Genomic DNA, 15287 nt, shown 5'->3' with positions numbered 1-15287 from the left:
TACACACACAGTTCAACGACGTCATAATGTACCCGTGCCTATGACACTGGAGTATGACCTTGCCTGTAGTAAGCTGCAATATTTGCTTTATGCATCCTGTACAAAGTTGGAAGCTTATCTTTCTTTTATCTATTGCCATCAATTGCTAGTCAGCGTCTAAAATGTCGTAAACCTGTATGAACAAGCAGTTTCTGAGATCTTGCAGTACGTTGTAAAACACCAATCAAGCTGACACATGTAGCAGATGGCAACGTGCTTGGAGACTGCACGTTCATGATTATAATCTTTAAAGCACCGAGCGTAAATGAGAAAATGCACAAATGTTATTTTCTACAAAGTTCAAGTTACTACACCCCAAATAACCTGATGGGAACAGTAGGAATTGGATAGAATGAAGAACTTGTCGGATGATGTCGATGTGCGTCGTTCTCAGAACAATGGATCGTCGTCAGAGCATAAGAGGGTGACAGAGAAGAGGGTGACAGAGAAGAGGGTGACAGAGAAGAGGGTGACAGAGAAGAGGGTGACAGAGAAGAGGGTGACAGAGAAGAGGGTGACAGAGAAGAGGGTGACAGAGAAGAGGGTGACAGAGGAGAGGGTAACAGAGGAGAGGGTAACAGAGAAGAGGGTAAGAGAGGAGAGGGTAACAGAGAAGAGGGTGACAGAGAAGATGGTGACAGAGAAGAGGGTGACAGAGAAGAGGGTGACAGAGAAGAGGGTGACAGAGAAGAGGGTGACAGAGGAGAGGGTGACAGAGAAGAGGGTGACAGAGAAGAGGGTAACAGAGGAGAGGGTGACAGAGAAGAGGGTGACAGAGAAGAGGGTGACAGAGAAGAGGGTGACAGAGAAGAGGGTGACAGAGAAGAGGGTGACAGAGAAGAGGGTGACAGAGAAGAGGGTGACAGAGAAGAGGGTGACAGAGAAGAGGGTGACAGAGAAGAGGGTGACAGAGAAGAGGGTAACAGAGAAGAGGGTAACAGAGAAGAGGGTAACAGAGAAGAGGGTAACAGAGAAGAGGGTAACAGAGAAGAGGGTAACAGAGAAGAGGGTAACAGAGAAGAGGGTAACAGAGAAGAGGGTAACAGAGAAGAGGGTAACAGAGAAGAGGGTAACAGAGAAGAGGGTAACAGAGAGTGCTGGGCAATATGCAGATTTTCTTAACCACAAACAAGATGAAACTGCATTGTTTGCGGAACCCACACCTACACAACAAACCACCCCTCCCCCCCCTCCCCCCAAATTACATAATCCACCCCAAAATGCTCGGTGTGCATGCGCAGAAACCCCTAGGAAGCTGACGAGTCCAGGGAAAAATTATTTAATCTTTGTGTCCAGGATAAGAATTGTTTCCTGGAATGGCTCCTCAAGCTTCTGAAAGAAGCCAAAAATACTGGAAAAGTACCTCAGCGAAAGGGCGATGTCTCTGCACAACACACAAGGAAAAGCTTGGAGAACGTCCTCAGCTTGCTGAACGGGCATGCACTGCAAGCTCCCGACCATGTGTGCGAGTGCAAGGCCCGAGTGGAGCGACGTGTGCTATACAAATCCAAAGATTTATTGCTAATAGTGAATGGACTGTTTGTCTGGATCAGGTTCTTCTAAACAATGATGGGAAGGACATACCTTGGGCTTGTGCATGTAAACTTGTAAAGGGTGAGTTTAAAATGATATTTAAGATTAATCATGCTAGGAGGGGGGAGCTACGGGAACTGTGAGCGCATGTGCAAAAGGCCTCATTTAACATTCATACGTAATTTCAAAAGTCGCGTATTCATTATGGTTAAGGATAAGATTTGATAAGTGCTGCTCGTCCTTGTTCCGATACTTTCGGAGTAAGTTGAGAAACGTTGTTTTTACACCGCACCTGCTACCCTTTCATCTTTTAACGGTCATATGACTCAGCATCTCCCACAAAAGACCAGCTTCCAACCGTATGGTTTCAATTATTAAAAGCAAGCGCCGGTCTCTCACCTGCACGGTTATAGCTGCTTGTGACGTCATCGTTTGGTATCTGCCTGCAAAGTTCACATTCTGGTCCAAATCATTGACTGGACACTGGGGAGATACAATTAAAAAGGGTTAAAATTGCTTCCTCGTTACTTTCCTCCGAACCTCAAAGTTTCCAAATCACGACTCAGTATCTCAATATTCATGATCTTTCGTCATCCTCCTTATAATTATTTCTCCATTGCTTTTTAATTTTCGTTCAGCATACACTTGTGCTCCTCAAACCATCCATTCACTTCCGTGGTCGAACACGCCCTTCAACGAGCCCATCGTTTGCATACGAACAACCATTCAGAATCCCCTTCACCTCCTTTCTCTACCACACCCGAGTCACCCACCCCAAAGTCTTGGACAGAGACAACCGAGCAGGGGTTCTCAATACGTGACGTCACGTTCACCATTACAGACTTTTCCTCAGAAGCAAACTCGTACACGAAAAACTGCAATAAGCAAAGCACCCAACTCAGTTAACCAAGAACCTTGAAACTGCTCACTCAATTCCAGTACTGGTACAAAAAAACACTACTCAGGATAAGCAATGTCATGTAAAACCCAAATTATATATAGGGGGTGAGAATGTACGCGAAATGGCAATACTGGGTGAAAGGACTGGGATGATTGGTGAGCAAAGGAAGGAATTGTAAGAAACAGGTAAAAGTGATCACCTGAGGCTGTGATGGTGTTGCATTGAACATGTACTTTATGCCAGATCTGTTAACATGGAGCAAAACGGTGATCAGTCCAATCTGGTCACTATTACACAGCTTCCAACGTTTTCTCTTTACATTTGCAGTAACACTTCATGAAATGCAAAAAGCAACAGCTTGGCGACGGAAAATCAGAACACAAGATATCAAGACAATGCGAAGAAGGTTCCTCGGGGATATGATATATACCTCTATATGTATATACATACATATATATACATATAGAGAGAGATATATATATACATATAGAGATATATATATATATATATATACAGTCACGTGAAAACGTAAGTACACCCCATGTAAAGTTTTGACTTTTTCAACATATTTCAACAATATTGATAGATAAAGGTGATATAATATAACAAATATCATGAAACATTTACATTTTGTAGTCCATTGTATAATTTAAATAAACATAAATGCAAATTTCGCATGTGGAAAAAGTAAGTACACCCCTACATTTATCACTACTTCAAATACCTAAAATGAGAATCAGGTGCACCAGCTCAGGTGCAAATGATTAGAGCATCGTTAGAGAGGATATTGGAGGAACCTTTCTTATTTAAACCTCAGACATTTCGTTTGGTTTGCTCTTTGTTGTTGAAGTGTGCGGCGTCACCATGCCTAGATCAAAAGAGCTCTCTGAGGCCTTCAGAAAGAACGCTAAAGATGCCTACGAGTCTGGGAAGGGATTTAAAAAGATCTCCAAACAATTTGAAATCAATCATTCGACTGTCCGGAAGATCATCTACAAGTGGATAAGATTCCAAACAACTGCCAACTTGTTCAGGCCAGGCCGCCCCAGCAAGTTCAGCCCAAGAGCAGACCGCAAGATGCTGAAAGAAGTCTCTAAGAACCCCAGAATGTCATCACAGGACCTACAGGTAGCTCTTGCTACCGTTGATGTCAAAGTGCACGAGTCTACCATTAGAAAGAGGCTGCACAAATTTGATCTACATGGGAGGTGTGCCAGGAGGAAACCTTTGCTGTCCAGAAAGAACATCAGGGCAAGACTAAAGTTTGCCAATGAACACCTAGGCAAAGTCCAGCACTTCTGGAACAATGTGCTCTGGACAGATGAGTCAAAGTTAGAGCTATTTGGCCACAGTACCAGAAGACATGTTTGGCGAAAACCAAAGACAGCATTTGACCACAAGAACCTGATACCAACTGTAAAGCATGGTGGTGGAAATATTATGGTTTGGGGCAGCTTTGCTGCATCAGGGCCTGGGCAGCTCACCATCATTTCATCCACGATGAATTCTTCATTGTACCAGAGGGTGCTTGAGGATAATGTGGGGCCATCTGTCGGAGTGTTGAAGCTCAACCGAAGGTGGACCTTGCAACATGACAATGACCCTAAACATACCAGTAAATCCACCAAGGAATGGCTGAAAAGAAAGAAATGGAGGGTTCTGGAATGGCCAAGTCAAAGCCCGGATCTAAATCCCATCGAGATGTTGTGGGGGGATTTGAAACGAGCTGTGCATGCAAGAAACCCCTCAAACATCGCACAGCTGAAAGAATTCTGCTTGGAGGAGTGGGAAAAAATTTCTCCCAGTCAATGTCAGAGACTGATAGACAGTTATAAGAAACGCCTACTTGAGGTTATTTCTGACAAAGGGGGCAATACCACCTATTAGAGCCAAGGGTGTACTTACTTTTTCCACATGCGAAATTTGCATTTATGTTTATTTAAATGATACAATGGACTACAAAATGTAAATGTTTCATGATATTTGTTATATTATATCACCTTTATCTATCAATATTGTTGAAATGAAGATCAAATAGCTGTATGCTGAAATATGTTGAAAAAGTCAAAACTTTACATGGGGTGTACTTACTTTTTCACGTGACTGTATATATAAAGATATACAAATGAAAAGCTTAAGGGAGAAACCAAAGTGACAAAGGAAAAGAACAAAGGACTGACTGCAAGAGAAATTGGCTGTTTTCGGTGACCCGCAGCTCATAGCTGACGTTGCTTGGAGACTGGGTTGTCACGGTAACCGTGAAGTGCTTCTCTTCCAAGGTTGCATGTGCAGCCATCCGGCGGAGTTGCGATGGCGATTTAAGGGCGAACTTGCTGGTGGGACGTTCCACGTCCAGGCAGCAGAGTGTTCGCGACACATCCCGGTAGAGGTACGAGACGCCCGTTCTGTGCACAGTGATACATGCTGCACAATCTATGGCATGGGAATGTGGCCTGCACATTGGAATATGCAAACTCAGTTGATACTCACACATATTTCCCCGCAGTGAAGGCATGCCTAGGTAGTAAGCATTATTAGGGTTAGCGGACCAATATACCTAACATGAATAACTGCACTTGAATTGATAGATAAGGCATTTGCATTGATCAAAATCTAACGGAGGAACTCCTCACCTTGTATGTAATGTGTACATTTAAGAAATATTGGTAATAAAAGGACATTTCCAGATGATAAAAAATAAAAAAAATCAATGGAGTATGTCTTTCAAACCTGCCAAATCTTACACTTTCACCTTGTTGCTACAAAAGGATACTCAAACAAACCCATTGATCTATTCCCATGGTCAGCCAATAGAAGAGGCCTCACCCACAGCCATGATCTAAGGTCAGCCAATGGAAGAGGCCTCACCCACAGCCATGATCTAAGGTCAGCCAATAGAAGAGGCCTCACCCACAGCAATGATCTAAGGTCAGCCAATGGAAGAGGACTCACCCTCAGCCATGATCTAAGGTCAGCCAATGGAAGAGGCCTCGCCCTCAGCCATGACCTAAGGTCAGCCAATGGAAGAGGCCTCACCCTCAGCCATGATCTAAGGTCAGCCAATGGCAGAGGCCTCACCCTCAGCCATGATCTAAGGTCAGCCAATGGAAGAGGCCTCACCCTCAGCCATGATCTAAGGTCAGCCAATGGAAGAGGCCTCACCCTCAACCATGATCTCGATATAGCAAAAATGGCCTGCAAGACCAGCCACAGACATGGAATTCTCCAAAGTTCAAAATCATTTCCTGAAAGAAAAAAGGATTAGAACCACTGACGGTCTACAGGGTGTTCATCCGTAGCTCAATGGAATGTACTCAGCCCTATAGGCCCCCAGCAAGACGTCTCTCTCTCTCTCCTAAAGTATGTGGAATATAAACCTGTCAACACTATTGGAAAGTCCCATGATGAGGGCAAAGCCACAAGACCTGCTGCTGTCACAGCACAGGTAGAGTGGGAGCCTGTTTTGTTTAACTATCTCTCCTCTGGTATATCTTCTTTGCTCTATCAGCCCTCTGGCTGCCCCCAGCTCCTCCAGGATGTATGTGCTCTTCTAGTAACAAACCCCCGATACATTTCCCCCCAAACAAAGTTTGTTCCTCTTTTCTCGCAGTTCTGGAACTGCCTTCTGGAGGTGATTGAATTGCACCCTTTACTTGAGGGCTTCAAGCAAGCAGGACGTGTGCCACTATCTCATGTCATCTTTTCTACCCCATTATCCCTACCTAGTGCAACCCTCTCACTTGCAGGTTACCAACTTTCCTCTCCGCCTCCTACTTCTCCTTCTCCTTCTCCTCATTCTCTTGTGTTCAACTGCGTCACCACTGTCAGTACATTGGCTTTTTTTTACCTTGCTCTTCAATGAGTGAGAGCACATGCATATACTCAAAAAGTTCAAAATTTAATAAGGGTCACAAGAGAACGTGGGAAGACAAAAATGTACACACGGCTGGCTGATAGTAATGAAGGGAGAAGAGGGTGAAGAAAAGGAAAGATCATGATGAAAACAATGAGAAATGTGGAAAATCGAGACATATGCAGGGATACAAGTACAGCACAGTTGTGTGTATAACTTTGAAGATGAAGAAGACCTCACATTGCCCGCAGCACCAAAGGGACCTGCCAACTCATAACCCCTTGCTGCTGCTGCACCACAAACATCAGTGGCCGTTGAGAGTCATTGGTAGGGCTGGATACCCACACCCGCACAGCTTCACCCTGTCAAACCACAACACGCAGGTTAACTGGATATCAACACTCAAACAGCGTCATCTATGAAACCACAACACGCAGGTTAACTGGATATCAACACTCAAACAGCGTCATCTATGAAACCACAACACGCAGGTTAACTGCAGAGCCAGGTATCCAACAGAGGACCTTCATCTCCATTCTCTCTGGTCGTAGTCAACTTCCTCTCTGGTCGTAGTCAACGTGTGGCCCTGAATGGGTTTCTCTCATCTCCTCTTCCTGTTCAGGCTGGAGTTCCCCAAGGCAGTGTTCTGGGCCCTGTGCTTTTTCTGGTCTTCATCAATGATCTCTCTGACTCTCTTGAAAATCCTCTCTATCTCTTTGCTGACGACTCTACTCTCTGTCGCTCCATTCCTCATCCCTCAGATCGGCAGTCTGCAGCCTCCTCACTCTCTGCAGACCTGGACAAAATCACAGACTGGGCAAACAAATGGAACATGTCTTTCAATCCTGATAAATCTCACACTCTTACGATGTCTCTCCGAAAAGACCGACTGGAAAACCCTCCCATCCACTTTCTGAATAATCCTCTCCAAGAAGTTCTGTCACTCAAGCTTTTGGGTCTCACTATTTGCCATGATCTTTCCTGGGAAAACCACATTTCAAATCTGGCCTCCAAAGCCAGTCGCCGACTGGGCATCCTCCGTCGTGCGAAGTCCTTCCTTGGCACACCTGAGCTCCTCACCACATACAAGGCTTTCATCCGCAGCTCTATGGAATACTGCTCTTCCCTCTGGTCTGGTGCTCCTGCCTCACACCTAGCCCGTCTTCACGCTGTTGAAACCAAAGCGTTCAGAATCATTGGAATCTCCCGCGATGAAGCTAACTCCAAGGGCCTTTCACTCACTCACCGCAGGCAGGTTGGTGGTCTTTCCGTCTTCTACCGACTCCTCTCTGGCCTTGCCCCCCCAGCCCTCTCTGGGCTCTGTCCCCCAAATATTCCTACAGGTCACACAAGATCTGCCTGCAACCCTCTTATGGTTAAACTGCCAAAATCAAGACTTTCTGCTCACCTTCACGCCTTCATTCCTCTTTTCTCCCACCTCTGGAACAAACTCCCTCACTCTCTTCAATCCCACTCCACCCTCCAGGTCTTTAAAACAGCTGTTCACCACCATCCCCATCCAAAACCTTGATCTTTTCTACCCCCGCTAATTTCGATCCCCTTGTGTTTTATACTTCAACCCCCCCCTTCCCACGCCTCCAGCCACCAAGCCCTCTCCCTCCCACACTTCTCCCTGCTCTCAAATGTTGTGGTTGTGTGCTTCCCCTTCTCTCCCCATCTTGTCTTCCGCTCCCTCTTTTTGTATATTTTGTTTGTCTGGTTGATTTGTTTGTGAAATAAATGTTAGCTCTTTCACGAGCCTCGATTCAGTATACAAAAACAAAAAAAAAAAAAAAAAAAAAAAAAATTCCTTAAATTCTCCAAAACTGATTACTGTGAAAAAACTACTGCCATCTCAAACAGCAAGGAAGGGTCCCCACCTTCACTACTGTCATCTCAAGCAGCAAGGAAGGGTCTCCACCTTGACTACTGTCATCTCAAGCAGCAAAAGGTCCCCACCTCGACTACTGAGGTTCGGTTGCGAGAGGACGCTGGCGTTGCATATTCGCCGCTTCTCCGACTGGATGGATGTACAGGATCTGCTTCTACCTTTCTGACCTGACATCTCACACCTGTCCTGCCTTTTCACACCCGCACGTGCCGCGTGTTCTCCGGCTGGATAACGGAATCTGCTTTTGATGGTACGGAATACGGAATTCGAAAGGCCCGCTCCCGTTGTTTGTGTCCGTGGCCTTGTTTGCCGGTGGCCTTGTGGCCTTGTTTGCCGCTGTGGTCTTGATTAGCGGCTGCAGTCGTTTGCCGCTGCGTTTGCCGCTTTGCCTCCTCGACCTTGGCCTCGTACTCGTCCCTTCGCTCCTGCCTGGCATGGCTCTGAAGTACTCCGCCGCAAGGCTTCTTCTGCTCAATACCCGCTCCACCCCATCATGCATCTCTGCCATCAAATCAAATGGACTCCTCCGACGACCCAGGTACATTCACCGTGGCTCCGGTCGCAAGTTTGTTTATTTGCAATCAGGTCACTCCATCCCCGTCCTCTGGTCGGCTCAGCGCACTCTCACTCTTCGTCCCAGCGCACCTGGTCACAGCAACCCACACGATCGCACCTCTTGCCTACGAACCCTGGCTAAATCACCTGAATTCATCCCTGCTGTTCAAAACAACATCAAGCTCACCCTGTTCAACACCCGGTCCCTCAACAATAAATGCCTCATCCTGAACGAATACATCCTGGATAACAAACTGGACTTTCTCTGTCTCACCGAAACCTGGCAACAACCTCTGGACTACTACACACTCAACCTCACCACACCCAGTGGATATTCCTACGTCAATAAACCACGCTCGGAGGGCCGAGGTGGTGGAATTGCCGTTATCCACCGTCAAGACATCAAGACCAACCTCATCTCCATCTCATCTGCTCCATCATTTGAACACCTGGCTTTAAAACTCTCTGGTCACACGCAGTCAGTCATGGCTGTCGTCTACCGCCCTCCCAAACCACACCCATCATTCCTGTCTGACTTCTCCTACTTTCTGACCCAGCTATGTTCCCTCTCCCCCTCAATCCTCCTCCTTGGTGATTTCAATATCCACATGGACTCCACTGACTCCACAATAACCACTGACTTCACTGATTTACTCACCTGCTTTAACCTCACTCAACATGTCGACTTTCCTACCCATATCCGTGGTCACATTTTGGACCTTGTCTGCTCCACTGGATTAAATTTGCACCATCTCTATGGCTCCGACCTCACCCTCTCTGACCACTTAGCCATCACTCTGACCATCAACATCCCCGCCCCAACACCAAGGCATTATCGCACAATCAACTTCCGTAAGCTAAACGCTCTTTCACCTACCTCATTCTCATCCACCCTCTCTGAAAAAATGTCCACTTCTCCCTTCATTGACCTCCACACCCCTTCCGACCTCACTGACTACTACAACCACACTCTCTCCTCCTGCCTTGACCAGCTTGCGCCTGCAAAAACCAAAACAGTTTCTTTCACCCATTCTGCTCCCTGGTTTACCCCTGAACTCCACCTGATGAAAACTCGTGCTCGCCAACTTGAAAGACTCCGCAATAAAACGGGTCTCACAGTTCACTCCCAAGCCTACAAGGACCACATACAACACTACAAAGATGCCCTCTCCCGCGCCCGCTCTGCCTACTACTCTCAAATTATCCACTCTGGCTCCGGAAACCCAAAAGCACTCTTCTCGACAATAAACAAACTCCTCCGCCCCCTGAACACCACCACCCAGTCATTCACAGTAGACAACTGCATCTCCTTCCTCTCTTTCTTCCAACGCAAAATTGACAACATCTACAACAGCTTGACCACCGCCGCACCCGCTCCCCCTCCAACCACCTGCCCCCCCCTTGTCCTGCCATCCCCTGTCTCGGTTCTCCCCAATCTCTCCTACTGACCTCTCTGAACTCCTCATAGGAATGAAAACTGCCACCTGCACTCTTGACCCCATCCCCTCCAGCTTTGTCAAAGCCTCCCTCCCTGCTCTCTCTCCACTTATCATTGCAACAATAAACTCCTCCCTGTCTACAGGCATCGTCCCACCTTCCCTCAAAATTGCTGCTGTTACCCCCATTCTAAAAAAACCTGGTCTAAACCCTGACACCCTAAACAACTTCAGACCCATCTCCAACCTACCCTTTCTGTCAAAAGTTTTGGAACGCGCTGTAGCCACTCAACTCAAACATCATCTCTCTGCCAATAACTTGTATGAAACATTCCAATCCGGATTCCGCTCCAACCACAGTACTGAAACTGCTCTCCTCAAAATCACCAACGACCTTCTCCTCTCCTCTGATGCTGGCAACCTCAACATTCTCGTCCTCCTCGACCTCAGCGCTGCCTTTGACACCATCGATCACACTATCCTCCTCACCCGACTTGAATCCACCTTTAACGTCACCGGCACTGCCCTCTCTTGGATTAAATCATACCTCTCTGACAGATGCCAGTTCATCTCCATCAATAACTGCAAATCCCCCACTGCTCCCCTCCCCCAAGGTGTCCCCCAAGGTTCAGTTCTTGGCCCCCTCCTCTTCATCCTTTACCTGTCCCCGCTCGGTCACTTAATCCGCCGTCATGGTCTCCAATTCCACTGCTTCGCCGATGATATCCAGCTTTTCATCTCCACCAAGTCCGTCTCCACCGACACCCACTCTATCCTGACAAACTGCATCACTGAAATAAAATCCTGGCTTCAAATCAACTTCCTCAAGCTTAACTGTGATAAATCTGAAATAATCATCATTGGCCCAAAAACGCTCACAAAATCCACCCATAACTTTGCCCTCAACATCGACGGTATCCCAGTATCCACCTCCCCTCACATCCGGAATCTTGGCGTCATCTTTGACCAAACCCTTTCCTTCGACAAATACACTAAACAGATCACAAAGTCAGCCTTCTTTCACCTGAAAAACATTGCCCGTCTCCGCTCATCCCTCTCCTCCACGGCTGCAGAAACCCTCATCCACGCCTTCATCACCTCCCGTCTGGACTACTGCAATAGCCTCCTCTATGGTTCACCCTCAAAAATCACCAATAAACTCCAATACATTCAGAACTCCGCTGCCCGTCTACTCACTCATTCCCGGACCCGTGACCACATCACCCCCGTCCTTTACAAGCTTCACTGGCTCCCCATCCCCCAGAGAATCCAGTACAAAATCCTCCTCTTGACATACAAAGCCCTCCATAACCTGGCCCCATCCTACCTGGCTGACCTCCTCTCCAGACACACTCCCACCCGCAACCTCCGCTCTGCTGGTACCAACCTCCTGACCCCCTCCATCCGGACCAAATTCAGATCCTGGGGGGACAGGGCCTTCTCCATCGCTGCTCCCACCCTCTGGAACTCACTACCTCACACCATCAGAGACTCCTCCTCACTCACCACATTCAAAACATCACTAAAGACCCACCTGTTCAACGCTGCATTCAACATTCAACCCACAGCATTTAACCCCTGACTATCTCTTCTCCTTCTCCCTCCTTTTGCTTTAAATATTTCCCTATTGATTCTTGTCTTGTCTTTTTGATTCTTGTCTTATATATATGCCGTATATCGCTGCTGTTTGTTTTCTTGATTCTTGTCTTTTTGCAATTGTTGTTTTCATGTATTGTTATGCATTATGTTTTCCACTCTGTCAAAGCGCCTTTGGGCTTCTGGAAAAGCGCTATACAAAATAAATGAATTATTATTATTATTATTACTGTCATCTCAAACACCAAAAGGTGCCCACCTTCACTGCTGTCATCTCAAGCAGCAAAAGGTCCCCACCTCGACTACGGTTATCTCAAGCAGAAAAAGGTCCCCACCTTGACTACTATCGTCTCAAGCAGCAAAAGGTGCCCACCTTCACTGCTGTCATCTCAAACACCAAAAGGTGCCCACCTTCACTGCTGTCATCTCAAGCAGCAAAAGGTGCCCACCTTCACTGCTGTCATCTCAAACACCAAAAGGTGCCTAACATGACTACTATCATCTCAAGCAGCAAAAGGTGCCCAACATGACTACTATCATCTCAAGCAGCAAAAGGTCCCCACCTTCACTACTGTTATCTCAAGCATAAAAAGGTCCGCACCTTGACTACTGTCATCTCAAGCATAAAAAGGTCCGCACCTTGACTACTGTCATCTCAAGCAGCAAAAGGTCCGCACCTTGACTACTGTCATCTCAAGCAGCAAAAGGTCCCCACCTTCACTACTGTCATCTCAAGCATAAAAAGGTCCGCACCTTGACTACTGTCATCTCAAGCATAAAAAGGTCCCTACCTTCACTACTGTCATCTCAAGCATAAAAAGGTCCGCACCTTGACTACTGTCATCTCAAGCAGCAAAAGGTCCCCACCTTCACTACTGTCATCTCAAGCATAAAAAGGTCCGCACCTTGACTACTGTCATCTCAAGCATAAAAAGGTGCCCACCTTCACTGCTGTCATCTCAAGCATAAAAAGGTCCGCACCTTGACTACTGTCATCTCAAGCAGCAAAAGGTCCCCACCTTCACTACTGTCATCTCAAGCAGCAAAAGGTCCCCACCTTCACTACTGTCATCTCAAGCAGCAAAAGGTCCCTACCTCAACTATTGTCATCTCAAACACCAAAAGGTGCCCACCTTCACTGCTGTCATCTCAAGCAGCAAAAGGTCCCCAACTTGACTTCTGTCATCTCAAGCAGCAAAAGGTCCCCACCTCGACTACTATCATCAAAAGCAGCAAAAGGTCCCCAACTTCACTGATGAGTGATGTCATCTCAAGCAGCAAAAGGTCCCCAACTTGACTACTATCATCAAAAGGTCCCCACCTTCACTACTGTCATCTCAAGCAGCAAAAGGTCCCCACCTTGATTGGTCGATAATGAAAGATGAACTCTTCGGACCTGTTGGCACGAACCGAGCCCGGGTAAAGGGTATTAAATTCCGCAGCGACCCTTGTGCACTGATCAGATGGGACCAGAGCTACTGATCCGGCACAGATTCCAATCCAAAGGACCAAGAGCAACGTCACGCCTGGGATCCGGGTATGGTCAATGTCGTTATGCAGGGACTTCCACATCGTTTGAAGGAACAGTGAGGGCGCTTGGGTTTCGAGAAAATCGTGACTACAAACATGGAAGCAAGAGTGTAACTGTAAACAAACTGCGGCTATGGCCGAGGCACAGGACGTCCGTTTGGAAACGATCTTAGGCACATTAAACGAACGGAACCTGAGAAACGAAGAGACTTCATGGAAGAAGCACGACGGAGGAGACCATGAAGTCTAAATGCGTAAAATGTGGAATGGGAAACTCCAAAACTGTCACAACCAGGAACAGTCTGATTGTCACGTGCCTAGAAGGATGTCTTCTTTCATTGGTTGACTATGTTTCAACGGTCAAATTATCAACTATTGTCAAGCTTTTAGCATGGCAACTCAATAATATACTCATTCTACAACAGGAAGATTAACAAATAGACGTACAAACGCCCGCTGTAATAAACAACAATCACATACGCGACCAACAGATCCAGCGAGCAACTACACCGCCTTAAATGAAGGACCGCGTTTCCAAATGGCTGGTCATTCTCGGCGCCATCAAAATATTACGTACGCCATACGATAAGAACGCCCCCGTTGTTGGAGGTAGTACATCAAATAACATTGTACCTGTTGTATAATAACACTCAAAACAGAGTATATGATATTCTCAAAGCTTAAAACAGCTACCGGTACTCTTGTCTTTTGTTCAGCAATATATTTTAAATGTGTTTCAAAGCTATATTGTAGCGGTTCCCGCTGAATGTGCACAATCGCCTTGCAGCGGCCAGGGCGCGATCGCCATGCCGGGCTCGTCCGGACGGGCGTCGGGCCCAGACGCGCCTCTCCTGGGCATGCCCGGACTCGCTGTTCCCAGGCACGCCCGAACCTCCCGGGCACGCCCGGTCTCGTCTTTCCCGGGCATGCCCGCTCTCGCCTTTCCAGGGCACGCCCAGAGCGCCCGGGCACGCCCAGCCTCGACTTGCCAGGCCGCGTCCAGGACGCCCGGGCATGTCCAGACTCGCCTTTCCAGGGCTCGCCCAGAGCGTCTGGGCATGCCCGCTCTCGCCTTTCCAGGGCTCGCCCAGAGCGCTTGGGCACGCCCAGCCTCGACCTGCCAGGCCGCGTCCAGGACGCCCGGGCATGTCCAGACTCGCCTTTCCAGGACTCGCCCTTGACACCCGGGCATGCCCGGTCTCGGATTTCCCGGGCAAACGCCCCGGCATAAATGTGTATATATATTGCTGCCCGATAAACGGGCTGGGGAGAATACCTGAGCTGTTTTGTTTCAATAAAGCAACTCGGACGAATTCCTTCTTTGGTCGCGTCAATTCTTTCGACTCGCGTTGGAGCGCAGCTCCTTCACTGCTGACCTACCGACATGGACACGGCAGTGACTCTTAAACTGCCTACCTTCTGGGAGGCTCACGCGGCTGTTTGGTTCGCTCAGGCGGACTCTCAGTTCGCCCTGCGAGGCATCACCGCGGACGACACCCGCTTCCACCACGTCGTGGCAACGCTCGGTTCCGCCACCGCGGCCCGCGCCCTGAGCCTCCTCGAGCACCCGCCGGCTGCTGACAAGTATGACGCGCTGAAGACGCTCCTCCTCGACGCTTTCGCCCTCTCACCGGCGGCGCGCTCACGGCGCCTGCTCGGCCTGCCCGAGCTCGGCGACACGCGCCCTTCCGAGCGCATGGACTATATGCTCTCGTTGCTCGGTGAGCACTCTCCGGATTTTCTGTTCCGCGAGCTGTTCCTTCGCCAGCTGCCTCACCCGGTACGCCTCGCCCTGGCTGGCACGTCGATCACCGATCCCCGCGCCCTCGCCAGGGAATCCGATAAGATCTCCTCGGCGGGCCAACACATCGGCGCGGCTACCTGGAGCCTGCCGCCGTCCGAGGCGACGCCCGAGCGCCCTGCGCGGTTGGAGGCCGAACTGCCGGTGCAACT

At 48.2% G+C, this 15287-nt stretch overlaps 1 protein-coding gene across 3 annotated transcripts in view; it reads right to left on the bottom strand.

Moving 5' to 3' along the window:
• The window catches only part of LOC137431020 (SID1 transmembrane family member 2), a 69566-nt gene extending 55874 nt beyond the window's left edge, over positions 1–13692 (bottom strand). Inside the window, exons 1-7 of one of the 3 annotated variants that reach the window (XM_078781324.1) lie at positions 13528–13692; positions 13164–13422; positions 6567–6688; positions 4654–4878; positions 2673–2718; positions 2346–2447; positions 1972–2055 (exon numbers count right to left, since the gene is read on the bottom strand). In XM_078781324.1, the coding sequence (XP_078637450.1) occupies positions 1972–2055; positions 2346–2447; positions 2673–2718; positions 4654–4878; positions 6567–6688; positions 13164–13376 (792 nt within the window). In that variant the 5' untranslated portion in view covers positions 13377–13422; positions 13528–13692. Of the gene's footprint in view, positions 1–1971; positions 2056–2345; positions 2448–2672; positions 2719–4653; positions 4879–6566; positions 6689–13163 lie in introns of all 3 variants that reach the window. The other 2 variants (XM_078781323.1, XM_068121877.2) reach the window with 2 other exon arrangements.
• Positions 13693–15287: the final 1595 nt, after the last annotated feature.

Source organism: Myxine glutinosa, chromosome 7 (genome assembly GCF_964187855.1).
Source record: "Myxine glutinosa chromosome 7, kmMyxGlut1.1, whole genome shotgun sequence".
Lineage (NCBI taxonomy): Eukaryota > Metazoa > Chordata > Myxini > Myxiniformes > Myxinidae > Myxine > Myxine glutinosa.
This window is presented reverse-complemented; position numbering and strand designations above follow the sequence as displayed.